Genomic DNA, 24,107 nt, shown 5'->3' with positions numbered 1-24,107 from the left:
TGTTGCCTGTTGGGCTGCAGTTTGCCATGTTATGATCTGAGCATATTTTTCATGCTAAATGCAGTACCTGTGAGGGTTTCTGGACAATATTTGTCATTGTTTTGTGTTGTTAAATTGATTTCAAATAATAAATATATACATACATTTGCATAAAGCAAGATTTGCCCATTCCCCTGTTGATAAGAGGATTAAATACTTGACAAATCTCCCTTTAACGTACATTTTGAACAGATAAAAAATGTGCAATTCATTTTCGATTATTTTAATTGTTTGACAGCCCTAATTATAATACTTCTGTGCTTTTAAGTAAGATTTTAAATGAATAACTTTTACTTGCAATTGAGATCTTATACATTGTGGTATTGATACTTTTACTACTTACTTTACTTACTTTTACTGATGATTTTTGTAACAGTAATGAAGCAAAATGTCTGTGATTACACACAAACGTAACAAAACTGTCAGTGGATATAGAATAACAATTATCCAGGCTAACGTTTCTTCCTAAAATGGTGCAGACTGGGTCAGACAGGAAGTGAAACAGACTGATGCTAATCATACACACATCATAGCTACAAAAACATCTTTATTACAGATGGTTGTGTTTCAAAGTTAGTAGAACAATTACTTTCAGCAACAACAAAAACAAGTTAAGAACGTTTCACAGCATGAAATAATAAGGATGACCTTCACAGAAAAGCTGTCAAGCAGCAGCTCTACTTCTTCCTCACCCCCGGCCTGCTGTTGTCCTCTGGGCTCTTCCCACAACAAGCCACTCTGATACTGTCAAACACAGCCATGTAAAGGAGTGGATGGATGCACATGTTGAGAGTCGCCAGTCCCTTGGACACCTGGTACATGTTGTAGACCCAACAGTCAGAGTTGCTGGGATCGAAGACTCTCCGATACAGGTGATAGATCTTGAAGAAGTGGTACGGCACAAAGGAAATGGCATACAGCACCAGCACTGATGAGACCAGCAGGGCCACCTTGCGTTTCTCCAGCGTGGTTACACTGACATTTTTCCACACCACCGAAATCACCACACAGTAAGACGAGAGAGTAACCAGGAAGGGAACAAGACACCCAAACACAGCGAGGAACAAGTTGTAAGTGAGGTAAGGGCTTCTATCCCCCTCGCAGTTGAAGGACACACACTGAGTCGTGTTGTGCTTATTGCAAACTGAGGCAAATTTCAACACAGGGCAGGAAATGAGTCCTACAACTATCCAGATGATGACGCTGACGGCCTTGGTGTGGGCAGGCTTCACGTAGGAGCGGGTGAAGAAGGGATACGCGAGGGCCACACATCGGTTCACACTTATCGCCATGATGAAGAAGATGCTCACGTACAGGTTGCAGGTGAAAAGAAACCTCTCGATTTTACACACAGCAGAACCAAACAGCCAGTGTTTCCCCAGCGAGTAGTAGATAATCAGCAAAGGCAGGGTCAGGACATAGAGCAGGTCACTGATGGCCAGGTTACAAGACAGGACCACCCCAGTGTGCCAGTTCCTTCTCTCTCTGACCACCAGCAGCCACAGGGCAAACAGGTTTCCTGTCAGCGCCACGATGAACTCCACCCCGTACATCGAGGGCAGCAGGTGCTCTTGAAACGCGTCACAGGTGAAATTATCCATCTTGCTTTCAGCTGAGGGTTATTTTGTGATCAAGCTGCTTCCTCACTGTTTGTACCGTCCAATATCTGTAATTTGAATAAAAGTCATGTTCATTTTAAGTTTAAGTGCAGTTCATATTGGATTTCTGTTAGGAAACCTATTCAGAGAGAGCATTCTTCTTCTTTATTTAAATAACCAATACAGTGGAAAATTTGACATTTTTTAAAACAGAGATTTAATTTGATACTTAGAGAAGCAGAAATGTAAACGTTAACTTCCACTTACCGAAAGGCAGATGTGTGGTGCGGCGTGTTGTGGTGGGGTTTATAACCTGAGAGTTCATTTCCTGTGTTGTATCTAGAAAGAAAGCGGGAGATGGTCCTCTTATCTTATCTGAAGACGTGAGAGACGTGAGTGGGGTGTGGAGGACTTTTATAAACCTTAAAGTCACTTCCTCTTACCCTCTGAGTGCATTTGCGCAATTTGAAGAAGCAAAACTATGATGACACTCATGCATTTGCAAAACAGATGAATAGCCTACAGTTTTCGTCACAGAACTGATTAAGTGCTTCTTTATCAAGCGTGTTCATATCTTACAAATCATATCAGGAGTGTTTCTACAGAAGCTTATCAGAAAGTAGCAGACTTACTATCAGACACTTCCGAGCAGCAGTGCAAACCTCTTTTTCTCATTTAAAAAAAAAAAAAAAAAAAACTGTCAGAAAAAATAGCTGCTAATACCGAGAGATTCTCAATATTTACACACTTAATAATTGATGCAGTATGATGACTATCAGTGGTGGAAAGTAACTAAGTATATTTACTCAAATACTGTTCTTTAGTACAATTTTGAGGTTCTTGTACTTGTATTTCCATTGTATGCTACTTTAATCTTCATTTCATCTCAGAGTGAAATATTGTAATTTTTACGCCTCTGCATTTATTTGATAACTTAAGTTAGTTGTTACTTTGCAGGTTTATGATAATAATACAAAATATAATCAATAAATAAATGATGATGTATTATTTTGGATAAAGATAAGACTTTATTGATCCCTTAGTGAAATTCACAAGTTACCTGGGCCAGCATATTGACCTATATATTTAACGGAATTGCGTTGCTGGGCAACCGTTTGGGTCCATGTTTACTTCCTGTCAGCTGATGTCATTCACATACACTGCAACAGGAAATAAACTGGGACAGACTTTTTGAATGTTTATCAAAGAATATAGAAGCTAAGAGACGAAACTCTGGTGTTGTTTTTTTTATAACCGCCGCTGCCGCCATTTTGGACTGAAAACGCTTATTATATTTATAATATTTTATTGTTCAACACAGGCCATTCTGGTAGAATATGACAGTAGAAAAGAAATAATTTAGTTTTACTTTTTTACCGCATTTTCAGTCCCTTTGTATTTCTGGTTACAATGTTGTTGTTTTTTATTTTTTATTTTTTTATTCGTTATCAAAAACATACATATAACAAGGCATTATCAATTATCATAACAGTAAGAAAAACATCTTTAGCTTGAGCATGGGCAACAACATATATCAAAGATAACATTCAAAGTGAATAAAAATAAAATAAAACTGGTCTAGGATCAAGTAATAAAAAATGCGCTAAAACGGAGCGTTTCAGACAGAGGGTAAATACTGGCATATTCAGGCAGACAGTATGAGGAAAATAAAGTTTTTTTTTAACATTACAGCATGTAAACATGTTCTAGTAGAAACACAAAATACAAGTATGAACGTGAAAATGAGCACGATATGGGACCTTTAAGAATTGGTTCGTTGGGTAAATCTCATTCAGGAGTTTGAAGTTCACCTCTTTCACCTTATAGGAGGGAGAGGGAATGAAATATATCTTCTCTGTATTACCTTAACTTCTTCAGTTTCAAGTTCCTTGAAAACATAATTTCTCCTAACTGGGTTATAGGGAATTATTCTTTTAACAGAATATTCCTAATAAATTTGTTGGTAATCTTGCTGTTTACAAAAATCAATTCCTTCTATACAGAGCTGTCTTAGACTAGGGGAGATTTCCGGTTACAGTGTTTGTAAATGCAGTAGCTGACAGGAAGTGAACAAGGGCCAAAGTTGTTGCCCTAGCAACAGAATGGCAAGGAGAACTCTCTAGAGAGAGAGAGAGAGAGAGATGCACTGTGTGTATGTATGTAATGTAATCTACACATTAATGCATGAATAATTATAATTTTAAAAATATCATAGCCTATATGTTATTCTGATAATAATTAGTACTTATTATACTTTTGCTTTTTGTACTTAAAGTATATTTCGATGCTGATACTTTTGTACTTTTACTTAAGTAACTTTTTTTAATGCAGGTCTTTTGCTTGTAGTATTACTATATTAATAATTAATTAATAATGCACACAGGGCACTTTCATAGACTAAGCTACTGGATTTACCCTGCACTATACTCATTTTTAACAGTCTCTTCTGCACTAAATTCACTTTTTTAATAGTCCTGTATCACAGCTGTTACCCTGCACTATATTCAGTTTTAACAGTTTTCTTCATCTCCTTGTATTTTTATATCTGGTATATTTGTTTGTACTTTGCACTACTATCTTTTTTACTGCCTTTTTACTAACAGGTTTTGCACTGTGATGCTGTAAACTTAAATTTCCCTCAGGATCAATAAAGTTACTATCTATCTATCTATCTACTAATTTTACTTAAGTAAAACATCTGAATACATCCACCACTGATGACTATTAAAACACAAACCTGCATGCACTTTATACAATTATCGTCTTGTTACAACGAGGTTTATTTTTGATTTATGTGCAACACTTAGACAGAAACTATATATCACAGTTTCTTTTTTTCATATATCTCAATTCAGCCACATCCTTTGAGCTTCCGCTTTCTGGCCGTTTATTTCCCTCTAATGTTTCGCTCTCTGCATGTCGATCATGTTGCTGAAGCTTCACAGAAACATATTAGTTGTGTTGAGAACTAATTTAAAATTATATTCACTAACCCGTGAATCTCATTCTTCTGTAAATAACAGACAAGTTTATACTCCAAATCCGTGTGAAATAAACACTGAAAGTGATAAAGATTTACATTTCTGTTATTTGTTGTTTAAAGAAATGTAAACAATCTATAGAACATAAAAACAATCTATAGAACACGTAAACAATCTATAGAACATAAAAACAATCTATAGAACACGTAAACAATCTATAGAACACGAAACCAATCTATAGAACACGAAAACAATCTATAGAACATAAAAACAATCTATAGAACACGTAAACAATCTATAGAAGATGTAAACATTCTATAGAAGATGCAAACATTCTATAGAAGATGCAAATGCTTCACAATGTTACCCTGTCATTTTATTTTCTTAAATTATTTACGCACTTTACCAGAGCGTTTTAGTTTTTTACATCTAATAAGATAGAAAAATGTTATTTTTTAATACTGTTACCTAAATCACTGATATGAGATTATTCTAATTCTTACTTACAACTTGATCCATCCACGAAGACATTGGTTGAGATCAGCTCAGAAGTATCAGCGAGGTTTAATTAAATCCCCTGGGTGCGGTCTTTATGGGTCCTTATGGGTCCTTATGGGTCTTTATGGGTCTTTATGGGTCCTTATGGGTTGAGAAAGGTCTCAAAACTACATCAGATGACCCGGGTGTTCAGGTAAATGATACCTGCAGGGCACATTCTTAAAATACCAAGGACAAGTCTCAGTTAGAAAAACTGCAGAGCCATTTGTGGTCATTGTGCTGTAAGCTACAAAATAGATGTCTTAAAGAAATGTTAACCTCCTGAGACCCAGCCCATTGACATGTCCTCTGTAGTGGACATTTTGTCCACATGCATGTCCTCTCACTCTTTTGACCTACTCTATCAACAACCCCTGGTGTATTGTAAAGAGGACATCCTAGGCTTTCCAGTGATATGGTTCGTGGTTTTTTTTACTCAATTTGAATGTATTCTTGGTTTAATATCACTCTACAGCCATAATCTGTTAATTTTTTTTTAGTCTTTTCATACTGAAATAGTCCTGTAGTCCACTACAGTGGACAATAAAAAATAAAGTTTAAGCAACCTAAATTGTTAAGATTTTCTTTTAACCCTAAATAGGAAGGAAATCACAAAAAAAAGTAATTGGAAGACACTTTTTAACTCGGTTGCCAGGAGTAAATATTTGAATCCCAAGAAACTGACTGCACATAAACGGTCCTCCCTCCAAATTCAAAATCTGAAGATCTTGCTAATTACATATAAGGCACTACATGACCTCACCCAGTTACATTTCCGATCTCTTGGTTCCATATTTCACCTGTCGAACACTTCAATCCTCTAATCTCTGCCTTTTATCCATCCCCCGCTCAAACTGCAAAACAAAAGGTGATCAGGCTTTTTCTATTTTAGCCCCAACTCTCTGGAATCACCTCCCCTAATCTATTAGAGCTGCTGAATCTCTGGCCTGCTTTAAGCAGCTTCTAAAAACCCATCTCCATGTTTGTTTGTCTGATCTGTTTCGGAGTTTCATTTTGTAATATTTCCTTGTTTTCATCATTGTTTGATGTTTCATTTGTGTGTGGAACACTTTGTAATGGTGAGTTTTAAAAGGTGCTATATAAATAAAGCTTTACTTACTTACATACTCCCTGACAAGAAACCACCCACTAATTTGACGAGGTAATTTTTTAAAACAATTTATTGAACAAGTACAATTTATAATACAGTGTGGAAAATATAGCACTTTAGTTCTCTTCTGCCGATTTTCAGCATTAAACAGTCTCACAAACACTCACAAGCTCTCACTGCTGCAGAGGCATTAATGGATGCTTGCTGCCATCTGGTGGTCGAGCATATAAACACATTCAATGTCCAGAGAGAAGAGGAAGAGGTTCAGCCTTTTCCCTTCCTCTGTTTGAAGCCTTGCTTTGCTCCTGCACCTTTCTTGTTGAAGGCCGGTTTGCCTTTCGGACCTTTTGATTTGAATGAATTGTCCCTATTTTTATTCCCACCGAATGTTTTGTTCCCACCAAATTTCCTCTCCCCGTCGCCGGGCTTCTTTGCTCCAAACGCCTTTCCTCCGAACGTCTTTCCCCCGGACGCCTTTCCTCCGAAGGCTTTTCCTCCGAACGCTTTTCCTCCAAACGTCTTTCCCCCAGACGACTGTCCTCCAAAGGCCTTTCCTCCGAAGGCCTTTCCTCCGAAGGCCTTTCCTCCAAAGGCCTTTCCTCCGAACGCCTTTCCTCCGAACGCCTTTCCTCCGAACGCCTTTCCTCCAGGTTTCCTTCCAAACTGCTTCTCCCCGTCCCCGGATCTCTTCCATCCCTTTCCTGTGTTGTCTCTGTGGTGTCCTCCTGGACTGTTTCTGTTGGGTGATCTAGTGTCTTTTCTAAATGGTTTACCCTCTGACATCTTCCTTTTCCTGGGAGGTCCCTGAGGCCTCTCTGAGCTATACCTCTTCTTGGTACTGGGGAACATGTCTGCATAAGAAAAATAAGAAATAAAATCAATGAATAAATTCAAAACAAAACCCAAGAGCTAATGGCTTTAAGCACACCATTATATTCACCTTCATCTGGCTCCTGTCCGACAGCCTGTCTGTAGTACTCCACCTCATCGTCAGACTCAACAGCAGCTGGCCGATCGTCCTGTCTCCCAGGATCCTCCACCTCGCTGTCCTCTTCAGCCTCTTCTTCAGCACGTTTCCTCTTGATGCCCTCCAGGCTCTTTTTCCTGATAGGAGAGAAACAAACAGTTTTCAACCTAATAAAAAAGCATGGACGCAGCAGAAGGATCAAATTATTCACATGGCCATATTACTTGTTCTCTTCATGTTTCTCTTTCTTCTGAGCGACATTTTGCTCCTGCTTTTTCCGGCGAACCGCCTTCTCTTTCAGCTGGGCCTCCTTCCTGTTCAGGATCTCCTGGATTTCCTCCTCCGTCTTGGAGACTTACAAACATAGAACATAACTTCTATTAAAAGACAATTTGGACCAGGTGAACATTAAACTCTGTACTCTTTAGATGCATCAGTAAGCGTTTACTTTTAGAGAGAAATCATAGAACTCATAATGATTTTTTTCATCATGTACACCAGAATAGCAGAAAGATAAAATGAATATCAGGAGTGAACTCACTCATGGTGTGATAGAGGACATTCCCATCTCCCATTCCTTCTTGTATCTTCAGCAGCTGCAGCGTCATGCGAGGACCAATCTGAGAAAAACAAAGTGCAACAATTCAGGTCCTATCCAAGCATCGTTGTATTGTTTAACAGCTATACTTCCCCACAGAGCTTCAACAATTAATCCATTAATCAATTAGTCGTCAACTATTAAATGAATCGGTTACTATTTTGATAATCGGTTTGAGTATTTTTAGCAAAATTCTCTGATTCCAGCTTCTTAAATGTTAATGTTTTCTAGTTTCTTTACTCCTCTATGACAGTAAACTGAATATCTTTGAGTTGAAAAAAAGAGCGCGAGCGAGAGAGAATACTCACCTCGGTTAAACGGACGGCGCTCTGCTGGGACGCCATGTTGCCTCGGCCAGAGTAGACCTGTGGTAGTTCGGTGATGTTGTGCTCCCCATCTTGCTCTGCTTCGCTTTCTGAAAGGTTCGCCCCCCTGTGAGCACAAATAGTTCATCAGATCACATCATCAACTCTCTGCAGATGTTACAACTCGTCATCAAACTAGGCGCCCTCTGACCTCAGGACTAAAAGGAATTGCTTACTTTATCATCAGCTCGCTGATGTCCTCAAACTTGCTCATGTTGGGGAACCTCTCCTGCATCAGCTTCTTGACTCCACGGCTCATTCCCACAGGGACGACCTTCAGGCTGCTGCAGGTCGGGAACATCATCATGTGGGTCAGTGTCACATTTACTCAGTGAACATAATAAGTCTGATAACTGTGTGGAGGCCCATCAGTGCGTTTACTTTGAACATACATCACTGAACAGTCAAGTCAAAATCTGTCATCATCTGAGCCCAACATGTCTGGACTTTGTCATAAAAGTTTGACTTACTAATGACGAAATTCAATCTCCTGGGTTTCGGGGTTGTAATTCAGCAGCACACACCTCTTGATATTGTTGAGGCTTACCTGGAAAACAATATTAATATTATTTATTTGCTAGAATTCAGCGTTAAACGTTTCCAATGCTGAATGACTCAAAGATTCAGAAATCAGATAGCGTTTACTTTTAAGAAATCGTCAAAGGAGATCTCAGAAGACTATACGTTCATCATGCCAACAAGGCTTTAAATCTTGAGTCAATAAAAGTGACAATGCATTATTTCTGCTGGAATATACCTTGTGCACATTAATGGAAGGAAACATGTTCTGAAACATGGTGGCCATAAGTTTAACATGCATGCCGTCAGATCCAAAGTTATTGAGGATGAGTAGCGGATGGTGTGTGAACTGCTGCTCGTGCATCCGGTGCTTCTTCAGAGATGAAACCACGTCTTTGACAAGAGCGTACTGAAAAAAATAAGTTCATACGTGTCATTATTAGAGTGGGAAAAAAAAATAAGAGTTCAAAATGACTTTGGCAGTTTGGGCACATCAGTGCGTTTACTTTGAAAAACATCACAGACAATCAAATATTAAAAATGTCATCATCTGAGCCCATCTATCCATCGTACATGTGTTTTATTAATCATGAGTTCATGGATTTACCTTGAGCACCCTGAAATGAAGCATGGGACCTTTAGGAAGTCGAGCAAGTCTCTGAAAGCAAGAAATTGATTATACTTATTAACCAGTTAAAATCCATTGAGATAAAAATCTATTTTGCGATGGCGATCTGGCCAAGAAGCCAGCAACATCGAGTGCACGTCAACTTCATATACACAATAAAATAAAACAATATGTTAGAGTAAAGTCCACATATCAACGGAAGAGGTTGAATAGACAGATAGTTGTGGTTGGATGGTGGTGCAGGCTTAATGTGGCAAAACTGGGAAGTCCTCCAGTACCAAAGAGCTGTTTCTTATGGTGTGACGTGATCTCACCATGTTGATACAGCTGGGAGTCTTGCTGAAGATCATGAAGTGTGTCACTCCCAGTGGTCCTGCGATAGCTACAAAGTCTTTCAGCACGTTCTTCTTCCTAACCTGGTAAAAAAAAAAGAACAATCAGGTCAAACATAGTGGATGTGAAACAGCAGAATATGGCAAAGATGCTTTCATATTAAAATATAGTCTTATTTATCCCTATCTTTCATATTGTAATATAGTTTGGGCGAGTACTTTTCCTACAAACCTTCATAAAATTTTAGTTCTCCAAAAACGTTTTGTGAGGATTGCAACTCGATCAGAGTCACACATCTCCTCTGCTCCTCTATTTAAGAAACAGATTCTTACTATTTATGATATCAATATTTCTCAAATGTGTTTTTATTTATAAGATACTCTCTGGTGGGAATGTTCCTGACAAGGTCAAGACCTATTTTAAAACAAATTCTCAGGTCCATTCTTACTCAACCCGTCAGTCTCTAGATCTTCATCCTCCTAAATTCCTCACTAGTAGAGGTCAATTTTCAATAAGATTTAGGGGAACCAAATTATGGAATAGCTTTTCAAATCTATCAATAAACTGTTCATCTGTCAAATGTTTCAAAAGTCGCTTAAAAGGTCATTTAATTGCTGTTTTGTAATTGCTTTTCCTCCATGTTGTCCATGTATCTGTTTTATGTTTTTTATTTTTTAATCACTCACAATGTTATTTGGTTACGATTGCCCAGAAGTCTTGTTTTGTTATCACTATTATGTAGTCATATTATTTCTTTACATTAATCTTGTCTCTAGGTGGAGGCTTCAGATAAGCCCAGTGTTTTTTTTGCCTGTTCCTGCACATTATATTATTCATTTATTTTTTTGTTATGTTGTATCGTCTTAAATTGTGCAAAACAAATATCTCAGGAAAACCTCAATATTTTTACTCAAAAATTCAAATAAAGCCCATATTGACCATACATCTACACTTGTGATGCCATTTAAAGCAACTAAAAGGAGTTCAACAAAGCACATGGTGTGTCCTCCAGCAGTGTGACAGACCTTCAGAGACTCTGCAGTGTATGGCTCCATGACTCTCCTCACGTCTGCGAGGAGCTGACCCACGTTTTTCCCAATCTGACCCCGATGAAACACGAAGGAGTGGGGGATCGCTCCGTAGGTCTCCTCGGCCACATGGTTAGCTGTAGCTCGGGATTTCTTCTGGTTCTTGGTCTGAAAAGCGCAATATCCATATATTGATTATCATTGGGGGAGAAAATGAAATGACATTTGACAGATTCCTGCTTTGAATTACTGAATTAAACTAGCTAAAAAGTAGATTCAAGCCCTTTGTCGTTTTGTAGTACAACGAAATTATATTGTGACAATCCCATAGGTGCTAAAAAAGATAATACAATAAAAAGAGTGCAATATAAAAATAAATATAAATATATATATAAATCATAATACAATATAAAATATAAAAATACAATATGAAGTAGTAGTAATATGAAGTAAGCCAACTTACAGGATCAACCAGCTCTACTACAGTTATCACACATCCACCACAAACTGCAGTTCAACCATCATTTAATATAATTTATGTTCACAAAAGAGCAATGATTAGATATAAAACTCATGTCTAACTCTCTCTTCACCTCAGGCTAACCTGCTAATACAGGCCGCTACTCACCTTTGATTTCCCCATGATTATTCCGCGAGATTAAAGCACTAGTTAACTCAACATTAATAACATTAACTGTTTCTACACTATCTTTATGCGATCAATCAAAATTACGCTCATTATGACCGTAACATTTAATCTACAACAGTTTAAACACACGAGAGTTTCAGCCACGAAGTCAACGTGACGCCTTCCACATGGTTCTGCTGCTGCTGCTGCTGTGTCACACACTAATGTATCCGGGTTCTTCCTCTTCTTCTGCTGCTGCTGCTGTGTCACATACTAATATGTCCGTGTTCTTCTTCTTCTTCTTCTTCTTCTTCTTCTTCTTTTTTTGGTGTTTATTGGCGGTTGGCAAACCAGCTTAGAGGTGCATTTCTGCCACCATCTGGACTGGAGTGTGGAACAGGAGATTGTGCAGAAACAAAATAAAAATAAAATAAAATAAAATAAAATGGAAATAGTTCTGAGCACAAGTCATCCGTGTCTTTAGGTAGTTAACTGCTAATAAATGCATAATAAAGTATGTATTAATCTTAATTAAGCAAAAAAAGCTTGGTAAAGGTATAACAATGTCTGCAGGACAGATAATAATGCATACAGTGCACTTTCATAGACTAAGCTACTGGAGTTACCCTGCACTATATTCATTTTTAACAGTCTCTTCTGTACTATATTCACTTTTCTAATAGTCGTGTATCATAGCTGTTACTCTGCACTATATTCACTTTTAACAGTTTTCTTCATCTCCTTGTATTTTTATATCTGGTATATCTTTTGTACTTTGCAGTACTAACTTTTTTACTGCCTTTTTACTAACATGTTTTGCACTATGGAACTGTGATGCTGGAAACTTGAATTTCCCTCGGGATCAATAAAATTATGATCTATCTATCTATCTATCTATCTAATACGTAAGTTAGTTCAAATCAATGAATTAGTTTGTAATGCTAATATAAGCAATCATAGGAAACTCATGAGGCTTTTATTAAGCAGTCTATTAGTGCTTAGTCTTATAATCTGACAACAAATGTGTTTATGATACTATTATTAACACTTATATAGTCTTATTGACCCAATAATGTGTGCAAAACTGTCATTAATACTGCATTTATACTGTACATTTAAGACATTTTCTTATTTATACCATTCTGCATTTATATTTAACACACTTAATAGATGCCACTTCTCAGTATTTTGTATTTACTTATACGCATTTTGTATTTAGTTTTTTGCACTGTGGTTATTTGTTATATATTGCACCTCTTAAACACTCTTCTTTCGAATGAGTTGTAGTTATGTACTGTTACCACTGGAGGGCGCTGAAGTAACAGGATTATACACTCATGCGAACATTCAACGCCCTATGATGGTTAAACGGTTCAATGCGGTCGTGTCTAGAGAGAGACCGCAAATTGCAAAATATCTCGCGAGACTTTGCGACCCAACGCTCTATACTAACTTTAACTCTTCGAGCTCAATGCCTAAACTTAACAATCTCGCGAGAGTTTCCCCAGTTTGCTGGTTCCCTTCTCACTACCGGCCACAACACTAACATCAAGGCAGACATAACAACAGCTATACAAAGACTTCCGGTAGAAAACCTTTTCAAAATAAAACGTTGGAATGAACCAGAAGCATACGCATGCGAGGCCGTCACGTGATTTCTACGGTGTTGAAGGAGGTCATCGATACATCCTGCCGAGATGCTTTTGTTTTGAAGGGCTGGTCCTGTGTGGAGTAACTCCAACTGCTTCAGGCGTCAACGGTAACATCAGTACGAGAGGACAGCTCAGACTACTGGAGCTCAACCAGCTTATTGTCACACTAATTCACCAGGTAAGCTCCTTATTCAGGTTTGTTCACTTGTTCTTTTTAATAATAATAAGAGTAATTTAGTCTAAGTTGTGTTAAAGAGGAAAAGGAGCTGCTTTACGTTCAAGTTTGGTGTGCTAGCAACAAGCTGGCATGCTAGTTAGCCACCGTTAGCATGCTAATGCTAGCTAACTAGCTAATGATAAAGTGAGTGAGTGCTGGGGGGGGATGGGTCTGGTGGGTGTGATTACGGGTTTGTGGTTTAATCCTAACATTAGATTAGTTATCAGAGTTAATTCTTCTTGAATGCCACTACAGAAAGTCAGACATATTGTATATTAGCATGTTAGCAAGCGTGTTAGCAAACGTTGGCTCTTTGGCTAAAGTTAGTTGGTGCTAAGCGACAGCTCTCTGGATTCAACCCCCATCTACTACTACAGCTCCTCAGAGCTTAACCTTTACACTGTGGCACTAATAATGTCTTATCTTGATATATGTTGTAGCTTTATTAGCAATGACAATTGTGTTTTGTTTATATTGTAGCATTATGTACATAATTTACATGTTACATACTCCTTTATTTCTATTTTCTTACATTTATTATGTTGATACATAAGAGCAACTGTATTAGCACCTGATTCTGAATGTTAACAAGCACTTATAAACTCATAGATAGATAGATGTACTTCATTGATCCCAAATGGAGTTCCTTCTCTTCCTTAGTCATTGTTTTCTAGTTAGTCTCTGTCTGTAGGGATTTGTTCTCTCTCTCTCTTTGGGGTTTGACACATGAATGCTCATTGTGTGAGCAGGGACTGACTTGTAATGTGGATTTAGTTTAATCCTGGCTCTTGTCACAGTTACAACTCTTATTGCCAGAGGCCTCAGTTTGGACTAACATGTGTTAAATATGTATGACCTAGGGCAGAGGTCAGCAACCTTTTACTATCAAAAGACAAAAAAAATTAAAAATATCTGTCTGGAGCCACAAAATATTATACAGTTTATACAGCTTACACACAGCTTATAGTCTAAGTATATAGTATATACTGTGAGTCTAATGCAGTGCAAAAGTACTACGAAGTATAAGGGCCACATTGAGGGAAAACAAATCTGAGATTTCCAGAATAAAGTCATGATATTACGAGTAGAAAGTACTAACCTTACGAGAATAAAGTCATAACTTTACGAGGAAAAAGTTGTAACTTAATGAGGAAAAAAAAGTCGTAATATTACAAGAATAAAGTCATAATTTAATGAGAAAAAATTCGAAATATTACGAGAATAAAATCATAACTTAACGAGAAAAAAGTCGTAATACGAGAATAAAGTCACAACTTTACGAGAAAAAAATAAAATAACTCGTAAAATTACTACTTTATAATATTATGACTTTATTCTCATAATACTACAACTTTTTTCTCTTAAACTTATGACTTTACTCTCATAATATTACGACTTTTTTCCCCTGTAAACTTCAGACTTTATTATCATAATGTTACGACTTTTTTTTCTTGTAAACCATGACTATATTCTTGTAATATTATGACTTTATTCTCGAAATCTCCGATTTTTTCTTTTTTCCTCAATGTGGCCCTAATACTCCGACGTACCATAGACCTACAACAAAGATAAATAAAAATGAAAATGTAAACAAAAAACAGTTATTCATTTCCATTTTTAAAAGTCCACAGGGAGCCACTGGAGAGGGGCTAAAGAGCCGCATGTGGCTCCGGAGCCGCAGGTTGCAGACCCCTGGCCTATGGTAACGTTGGTGGCTTGAGGTGATTAATTGTAGCAGGTTGGCCACATTTACTGGGTTTATATCATATAATGCCTCCAAGTAGCCTGCTAGTACACAAGCACCTTGCAGCATGGAGTAGTTGTCAGATTTCTGAACTGATTTGACTTTCACTTCTTGTTTTTGGGAGGGTGTGTAAGCTTTTTCCTTCCTATTGTTTAGTATTTGTATTAGGCATGTATGTTAAACTTCTGCATTCCAAGATCCAATACCAGATCCCAACAAATCAAATGTGAAACAAAGTATGTTTGTGTGGAACACGTTACCAATGCTGAGAGGTAGTCTAAAACTTTGATATAATGTCTAACTTAAAAAAATAAACATTTCTATTCTGCCCCTTACCTCATAACATCTCTATGCTTTGCCTGAATGCATCCATTGATCGGCACATCTCTTTTTGAGCCAAACATTTCTTGTGAGACTCACATATACTGTGTCGCTTCGTGTTGTATTCCCCCCGTGTGAAATTGAAAAATAACAAAAAAACTCTGAGAATCGCCTTCCACCGGTTTCACCCGCTAATAAGTAGTCTTTGTTCTAGTTGCATTTCTTTTTCTTTTTCGTAGTTTCCATCATATTCAACTTAAATCTGCATAGTTTGGGACTTTGTGATGACTCGCAATTTTCCCTGGCGTAGCAGAGACGGTGAAATGTTAACCTGCACTTGACCCAGGTGTGTGCAGTTTGATTGACAGCAAACACAGCGCCGTGATGACAGCCTTCCCTGCTTTCTACACAGTCATTGGATAAAAGCCAGATTTTAGAAAAGCGTCTGTCCTGCAGTGGTTTGACTCTTAAAAACTAGAGCCAATGAAAATGTGGGATAACAACAACTGGGATAAAAATGCTGTGCAGTCCCTTGTAAAGTGGGACACAAGGTCACCCTACGATTTTGCCACCTCTTACACCACCCTTATTTACATGTATTCCTGCCTGTTGCATCAACTCTCTTTTCTGCTTTGTTGCAGGTCCCACCATGCGTAGCGCGTATCTCTTCCTGATACCCGCGCTGCTGCTCCTCTTGGACCTTCCAATCTCCAAGGGACGCTACAATGATGACTTTGACGATGGCGAGGACCTAGCAGAGTTTGATGACAATGACTTTGCTGAGTTTGAGGACATGAACGATGATCAAGCAGCGGAGGCAGAAACCACCCCACCGCCTCGTGCCTCACCGTCCTCGCAGCCTGAAGAGGATGAAGATGAAGATGAAGCCACTGTGGAGCTGGAGGACGGGCTGGATGGCTTTGACGACTCAGAGACACAGGTACATTACCTTGTGTAAAATGTGTAATTTTTGAGCACATTTTCCATAATAAATGTATGTAACAAAGCTGATTGAGCTTTATGTTTCCCTAGGATCAAGACATGTACAGTAAATATGACCAGGAGGAGTTTGAGGGGATTGGAGACATGGAGAAGACAGGCCACTCCATGAAGGACCCCCTCATAATCCACACGGTAAGCCGGGCTTATTGCTAAAATCTTCTCAGAAGCAAGTTTCACACTCCTGTCTTCTGCTGATTGTGATCAGCCAAGGCTCTGAATGTGCACACCGTTTCTGCTGCTTGCAAAAGATATGGTGTTGTCATTGTAATGGAAGTTTAGGCAAGTTACATACACTCTTGTCATGGAAGCTCCACAATGGAAACACTGAAATTGTAGCCTTTGGCAACTGATTTTGTGATTTTCTAAATCACCATTCTTTCAGTTACACTGATACTGATTAGAGCTAGACCGGTACATTTGCCAACTAGCGATTAGCTTATCGCAGATATGTCCTATCGGTGTATATGTTAACAAGAAATTGCAGTACAGAAATGCTAAACTGATTTAATTTAAAAATTCTTTCTATTTAATTTCATTATTACTTGACATGTTGGCAATATTGTCTTTGTTACACTCCCATGCCAATAAAGAATATTGAATTGAAAAAAAACAACTGTCATCATTAAATAGTTTGTCCACCAGAGAGTAGTGCTGTTGCAATAACCGCAATATTGCAATAATGTGCTATTGACAAGCCAACCGCAGGGGATGGCAAGCAACCATAAACTGAATTCTTTGCAATGGGAGTGGTGCATATTTACACTGTGTGCTACTAACGCCAGCAGCATAACGAGGCGTTGAGCATCTATTCTGTGCTGAGCGCTACACATTTAATGTTTTTATTCTGGTCGCCGAGAATTGAAAAAAAAGGTTAAACTTTGGGCGAAATGCTGCGCTTGTCACAGTCACTTTTTACCCAGCCGTCAAATCACAATGGAGGAGGGGCGGGACAAATACCACAAAGACCGACCGTCACATCCTACATGTAGGCTACAAGTGCAGAACAACAATGGAGGAGAAATTAATACACATAGACCAGCGGGTCCGTCCTCTCTCCATGTGTGTTTCAGCCTGCTATTCATCCAGAGCAAGTACTCTACCTTGTGCTGACATTTTTACTTCTGCAGATATTCTGTATCATAGCAACCAGACACAACCAAAAAGAAAGCTATACCTCATTGCCCTTCTGTGTTCTGCATTTAACAAAAAACATGTGACATCTTTGTCATCTTAAAAAGCAACAATATACCTAATAATAGCCTAACCATAAAGCATATTTATACAGCACTAAAATCAAGATAAATGAAGTAATTTGCACAAAAAAAGGCAACTATACCGCATATTGAACTGTTGAGCTAATCATTATTACCACAGGGAAATTCCTTCGCTCTTGGTTGCAATTTTAAAAAAAAATTAAAATTTTTTTTTGAGGCATCCACGTCAAGACTGTTTGTTTGCATTGTATGCTTAGGTTAAAATAATAACTATAGGCCTAAAAAAACAGTATCTGTTGAGGTATAATACTGATGACTGCTTGTTGTTTCGCTGCAGGTTCCTGCACATCTGCAGAACAGCTGGGAGAGTTACTACATGGAGATCCTGATGGTCACCGGCCTGTTGGCCTACATCATGAACTACATCATTGGCAAGAACAAGAACAGTCGCCTCGCTCAGGCCTGGTTCAACTCACACAGGGAGCTTCTAGAGAGCAACTTTGCACTAGTGGGTGAGTTGTCTCCAGTATACAACAGCAGTGTAGGAAAGCAATGGATGACATGGTGATAGTCGGTATGAAGCAGAGCTTGTGCTAATTGTCAATAATTTGTGTGTGTAGGTGATGACGGCACAAGTAAAGAACCAGTGAGCACGGGGAAGCTGAATCAGGAAAATGAGCACATCTACAACCTGTGGTGCTCCGGACGTGTCTGCTGTGAAGGCATGCTGATCCAACTCAAGGTGTGAGCAATGTATTTTATGTACAGGAGTGTGTTGGTGTCACTGTAAGGTGTTAAATATAGTCATGTAATGTTCCTTTCAATGTGGTCTATTCCAGTTTCTGAAGAGGCAGGACCTGCTCAACGTTCTGGCCAGGATGATGAGGCCCGCTGGTGATCAAGTGGTGTGTATTAGTCCAATAAGTCTGTGAAGTGGAAGACAAAATATAGATGCACTGGGCTGTGCTTCTAAAAGTAGTCTCATTGTGTCACTAACCATGTCTGTCTGTTTGTAGCAAATCAAAGTGACTCTTAATGAAGAGGACATGGACACTTTTGTGTTTGCTGTTGGCACTAAGAAGGCGATGGCCAGGCTTCAGAAGGAGATGCAGGACTTGGTAAATATCCTCCACAACTTGTGTATATCAAATTGATGCAATCTTAAGCTGTGTTTTTATGCCTCTCACCCGAAATTGATTAGATTTCCGTGGTCAAAGGTCAAGGTCACTGTGACCTCATGTACATCCCATTCTTGTGATATCTCAGGAACAACTCGAGAGACTTATTTGAAATTTGGTACAAATGTCCATTTGGACTCAAGGATGAACTTATTATGTCTTGGTGCTCAAAAGTCACGGTCACTGTGACATCACAAAATATGTTTTTGGCCATAACTCAAGAATTCATGTGCAAATTATGACAATTTAACACAAATATCTAAAAGGATAAACTGATGACATTTTGGACAGACATAGATGTAAATTGCAACTTGACTGGCTGGCGGAGGCATACAACCGCGAGGTGGTAATTCTAGTTAGAGTGGTGCAGGAATGAGTCCTAAAACCCAGATGAGTTGGTATTTTTGCACTTCCAGTTCCTTCGTCTTGAAGTCAATGGGTTTTTGGTTAGATGCTTGAAATAAGATCTGTGGTTAACACTAGCTTAAGAGATTTTAACGTTTTGTTCGAAGGCATAAAATCTGTCATTAAATACCCCACTTGTGGATTTTCAAGCTTTTTTGTGTCTTATAAATGGCAGTTGCTAACAGGTGGCTAAATGAGACTACTTAACGTCATCATGCCGAACACTAGTTTACCTTTAGCTTAATGGTGGTGATGTGAAGTCACGCGACCCTGGTGTAGATTGTTAAAAGCCTAACGTTAGCTTTTTACTTCTGGCGATTGCATTCACGCTTCAAAAATCATAAAAGTGGTGTTCATTTGTGTAGCTTATTTTCTGCAATAATCTAAAACCCAATGGAAAAATCCCATTGGCTTTTTGTCGGGGGAACCAGTGCGATAATAACTTCCCGGTTGGCCTACAAAAATACGTCATCCCTGAAGCACTCTATACAGTGCTATTGTTACTACACAAACAGATTGGTTTATTTGTAGTCCTTGTCCACAATGTTAGCCACAAACAATGGTCTTGATTTTTCTTCTTTCTCCACAGAGTGAGTTCTGCGGTGACAAGCCCAAGTCTGGGGCCAAGTATGGGCTCCCAGAATCCCTGGCTATTCTTAGTGAGATGGGCGAGGTCACAGATGGGGTGATGGACAACAAGGTAATGTCTCTTTACGCTTATCTCACACACAGTATTATGTTTCAGAATACAACAGGGCCTCTTGATTTGTCAGACAACATCTACAGCTCTCTCATGTGTCTGGATCTGTTTTTGTTTTTTTTAGATGGTGCATTATGTCACCAATCATGCTGACAAGATCGAGTCCATCCATTTCTCGGACCAATTTTCTGGTCCAAAAGTTATGCAAGAGTAAGTATTTATTTTGTCTTTTTAATCTCGAACATGGGAATTATTTAGCATTTTACTATTTTCTATGTGATACTAAAAGTTCCTATGTGGTTTTTCAGGGAGGGTCAGCCCTTAAAGCTGCCTGAGACCAAGAAGACGCTGTTGTTTACATTTAATGGTGAGCATTTAGTCTCACCTATCTTCACTGTACCTCATGACATCATAATTACATTTTTAAAGTACACTGAATGTTTTTTGTGTGTGTGTGTGTGTAGTGCCTGGCATGGGCAACACCTCTCCCAAAGACATGGACTCTCTGCTCCCTCTCATGAACATGGTGATCTACAGCATCGATAAAGTCAAGAAGCTGCGTCTCAACAGAGAGGTGAGCAGGATTCTGGTGCTCATGTGCCTCATAGTGCATCCAAGTGACCACTCACTTATTTTCTGTGCATTTAAAATGCAGCTACGAAACCCTTTTTATCCTCCCTGTATATTTAGGGCAAACTGAAAGCTGACCGAAACCGGGCCCGTGTGGAAGAGAACTTCCTGAAGCAGACTCACGCTCAGCGCCAGGAGGCAGCCCAGACACGCCGGGAGGAGAAGAAGAGAGCTGAGAAGGAGAGGATCATGAACGAGGAGGACCCCGAGAGACAACGTCGTCTCGAGGTCAGCTATGCCACACACACAAAAAGACAGTTAAAGGAATAGTTTGTCATTTTGGGAAATCTGCAAATTCTTATTTGCTTCCTTGCTGAAAGTTTGATAAAAACATTGATACTGTCTCTCTCTCTATCTCTTACTGTTTCTAAATGCAGCACTTGAATAGGGATGTCACAATACCAGAAATGTATTAGTCAATACCAGTGAAATTCCTCGATTCGCGATACTTAATTCGATACCATGGTAAAAAAACAAAACAATAAATCCCAAGTACTTCAACATACACTCCTTTATTACTGTTTGCATGCTGTTTTTTGCGAATGTATTGTTATCCCTGATGATCCGCCTAAAATTTCCAGCCTAAAACTAAATTTTGTCAAGATTACATATGAACACATCATGATAACGTTGTTTACCTTTGCCCAATACTCATTTTTACTAAATAGAGCACATCATAATGTAACTCAATGCAACCTCTGTCAACGTTAGCTGTTTAGCTAAGCAGGACTGTGCTAACAGCTATCGTTAGCTAACTCTCCTCCTGCTGATTTCAGCACGGATTTGTTGTTCACAATGTAGCATTATCAGGGAAATTTTCTATGGTCTCCGGGATGCCATTAGTCTCGAGCCTTGGCGGTACCTGCGGTACTGTAGAAAAACGAGCATTGACTTGGTACCGAAGTATCGGTTCTCGTGACATCCCTACACTTGAAGCAGTTGAGCATATTGGCTGAAGTTGATGTACTTGCATTGCAATTTTTGTTGAATGCACTTACTGTAAGTCGCTTTGAATAAAAGTGTCAGCTAAATGAATGTAATGTAAATAACACTCATGTCTTTATGATCAATATGTTGCTAGTACGTAAAACAAAACTTGTGAATTGAGCTTTAGAGGTGTGGTTAGGTGGATTTTGGATAGAGCCAGGTGGCTGTTTCTGTCTGTTTCTAGTCTTTATGCTAAGCTGAGCTAAACCAGCTGCTGGCTGGAGCTACATATTTACTGTACAGATGTGAAGTTGTATCAATCTTCTCATCTAACTCTTATTTCTATGAAAGCAAATCAGCATATTCCCCAAAAAGCTGAACAATTATATTAAAGAAAAGCCCTCAAATGAATATAGAGTTCAAATTTTCACTGTGATTTTTATGTCTCAAATATTGTTATTTTGTTCTTTTTTTCAGGAAGCAGCGCAGCGTCGTGAGCAGAAGAAGATTGAGAAGAAGCAGATGAAGATGAAGCAGATCAAAGTGAAAGCCATGTGAGAGACGACCACTTTGGATACAAGCACACATGAAAGCAGCTCTCAGCTCTCAGTCGCTCTAAACAGACATCCTGTGCCTCTGGGTGTGTCAAGCTCTGCTGTCTCTGTCACCACCTGCGCCATTCAGTTTGGCTAAACCCAACTGACTGAGTGAACTGTCCATGTCAAGTGAGAAGGGACTTTTTCCATCATATCACCGCAAGATTCACACCAGGATTTTTTTTTTTCTTTTTCTGTCCAGCTATTTTCTCAGAATGAATCAGAGCTTTTTAAACTTCATCTGCTGGGAAGGAACACACTATTTGGTGGCATTTAGCCACATTTTAAATAAAGCATTGCTGTGGTTTCATTGGAAATTTATTAGCATTAATATAATCTTAAATGATACTATCAAGGAAATTTTAATTTATATCTGCTACGAGGTTGGTTTCTTGCAAGCTGTTTCTAATGAATATCTGAGCAAACAATAAAATGCACTGGAGTCTGTTGGAAAACTGTTTCTGTTTGTTTTTAATGTCAAGTAAATGATTTCATTTAGAAGGCGATTGATGTAGACTATTGTGTATGACATAGAAACGGATACATAGACCTCTAAAAGAGTGAGGGTCTATAACGGGGACCAGAACGGGTGAGGGGGCTTAATGCTAAATTTAACTTTGAGATTGTCAGCAGTCTCAGAGCTAGATTTGGTTACATCAGTGTGGCTGACGAGCTAATATGGATACAATGACAGCGTTAGATGTAAGTCTGTATTATTGTTATTAATAATAATATTTTAATTAATATTAAATATTAATATAATATTTTACTTAATTTAAATAAATATTAAATATTAGAACTATGCATCTTGAGCACTTACCTGGACTTGGGTTTGTATGAGCAGATTCGTCAACTGTATAAATCAGTTTTTTAATAAAACAGTTGTTTATTAATTATTGTTATTAAATATTTTTATTATATTCACATTGTATGTCGATGTTGTGGCTTCTGTTTTTTTAAAATGTATTTTATTTATGTTTTATAATCTTAAATTGTGCAAAAAATAAATACAAAATAAACAAATGTGATTAAAGGTTAGATTAAATTATTAGTTTTTGTTAGCTGAGTTGTCACGCTTTGAGCACTTTCCTGGACTTGGGTGTGTATCAGCAGATTCGAGTATATTTTCAACCGTATAAATCTGGTTGTTAATAAAATACAGTCGTTTATTAATTATTGTTGAATAGAATAGAAAATACTTTATTGTCTGCTTTTCATGTAAAAAAAAGGCAGAAACCTCAAATTTATACTTAAGTGCAGTAAATGTACACCGTCAACCAGCTACAACATCGAAAATGCTGTTTAAATGTTAATGCATCAGTAATCAAATAATAGAATAAGTAATTAAACACTAAAAGGAGCAATTTTGCTGCTTAATGACTACTACTTTTGATGCTTAAAGTACATTTTGGTGATAATACTTCTGCTACATATTTCATTTCATTTCATTTCAAAATGTATTTCGAACATGTAGAATACAAAAAAAAATAAAATAAAGAAAAATAATGATCATACCAACAAGTGGACAGTCAGAAATAAGTATTTACATACAATGAAAAGCATAAGAAAAATAAATTGTCAACACTTGATGCCTTGATTTACATATTCGAAAAGGAGTGAGAAGAAGTATAAACTTATTTAATCCCATCCCTTCTACATAAATCAATTATTAATTATTAACCAGCTTCCTTATTGAGCCATAAATATACTCTAATTAAATTTACCTAAATTTGTCTAACTATAATTATTATTTATAATTATTCTAACTATAATTATTACCTTTAATCCCTGTCATACAGAAATATAAATTAATTACTGATATAATTATCTTTATCAAAATATAAATTTGTTATCAATCCAGAATACCAATTCATTACTTACATATTCATCTTAATCATATTGACAATTTGTTATCTTTTCTTATATGCGCAAATTATTATTTATAATATACAATTTATAATATACAATATGCACATGCAACACAACCCGCAATATATTCATATATACATACATACACATACACATACACATACGCATACACATACATACACGTATATATATATATATATATATATATATAATATGTATAATATTTAATATGTGCGGTGTATATACACATATATATATATATATATATAATATTAGAACTATGCATCACTTGGTTCATAAATGTTATATTAAATTATTAG

General features: G+C 37.8%; 2 protein-coding genes across 3 annotated transcripts; one reads left to right on the top strand and one right to left on the bottom strand.

Annotated features, from left to right (window-relative positions):
• Positions 1-571: 571 nt before the first annotated feature.
• LOC141781547 (uncharacterized) lies at positions 572-11,548 on the bottom strand. Its single transcript, XM_074657367.1, has 14 exons — positions 11,333-11,548; positions 10,702-10,872; positions 9,658-9,759; positions 9,323-9,373; positions 8,954-9,124; positions 8,667-8,743; positions 8,373-8,480; positions 8,140-8,263; positions 7,775-7,853; positions 7,458-7,587; positions 7,207-7,370; positions 6,536-7,117; positions 1,905-2,012; positions 572-1,657 (listed from the first exon to the last, which is right to left on the bottom strand). The coding sequence occupies exons 1-14, from the start codon at positions 11,345-11,347 to the stop codon at positions 717-719; spliced, it is 2,823 nt and encodes a 940-aa protein (XP_074513468.1). The 5' UTR covers positions 11,348-11,548; the 3' UTR covers positions 572-716.
• A 1,426-nt stretch (positions 11,549-12,974) lies between these two features.
• Positions 12,975-22,373, top strand: ccdc47 (coiled-coil domain containing 47). Of its 2 annotated transcripts, XM_074655982.1 has the most exons (14): positions 13,063-13,162; positions 14,833-14,922; positions 15,908-16,206; positions 16,299-16,400; positions 17,820-17,994; positions 18,103-18,224; positions 18,322-18,387; positions 18,499-18,600; positions 19,655-19,765; positions 19,890-19,975; positions 20,074-20,132; positions 20,230-20,339; positions 20,456-20,623; positions 21,800-22,373. In XM_074655982.1, the coding sequence occupies exons 3-14, from the start codon at positions 15,916-15,918 to the stop codon at positions 21,878-21,880; spliced, it is 1,473 nt and encodes a 490-aa protein (XP_074512083.1). In that variant the 5' UTR covers positions 13,063-13,162; positions 14,833-14,922; positions 15,908-15,915; the 3' UTR covers positions 21,881-22,373. The 2 variants fall into 2 exon arrangements, with proteins under 2 accessions (XP_074512082.1, XP_074512083.1); XM_074655981.1 differs by lacking the exon at positions 14,833-14,922 and having other exon boundaries at positions 12,975-13,162.
• Positions 22,374-24,107: the final 1,734 nt, after the last annotated feature.

Source organism: Sebastes fasciatus, chromosome 13 (genome assembly GCF_043250625.1).
Source record: "Sebastes fasciatus isolate fSebFas1 chromosome 13, fSebFas1.pri, whole genome shotgun sequence".
In the NCBI taxonomy this organism is placed as follows: domain Eukaryota; kingdom Metazoa; phylum Chordata; class Actinopteri; order Perciformes; family Sebastidae; genus Sebastes; species Sebastes fasciatus.
Note: the sequence above shows the minus strand (reverse complement) of the source record. Positions and strands in the feature narration are given on the sequence as shown.

Excerpts from the sequence above, each read along its gene's own strand:
- LOC141781547 (XM_074657367.1), bottom strand. Across the intron at positions 9,760-10,701 it reads ACACTGCAGAGTCTCTGAAG|GTTAGGAAGAAGAACGTGCT; the intron begins GTCTGTCACACT and ends TTTTTTTACCAG. Across the intron at positions 9,125-9,322 it reads TTCATTTCAGGGTGCTCAAG|TACGCTCTTGTCAAAGACGT; the intron begins GTAAATCCATGA and ends TATTTTTTTCAG.
- ccdc47 (XM_074655981.1), top strand. The coding sequence starts at position 15,916 with ATGCGTAGCGCGTATCTCTTCCTGATACCCGCGCTGCTGCTCCTCTTG. Across the intron at positions 16,207-16,298 it reads TTGACGACTCAGAGACACAG|GATCAAGACATGTACAGTAA; the intron begins GTACATTACCTT and ends ATGTTTCCCTAG. Across the intron at positions 16,401-17,819 it reads ACCCCCTCATAATCCACACG|GTTCCTGCACATCTGCAGAA; the intron begins GTAAGCCGGGCT and ends GTTTCGCTGCAG.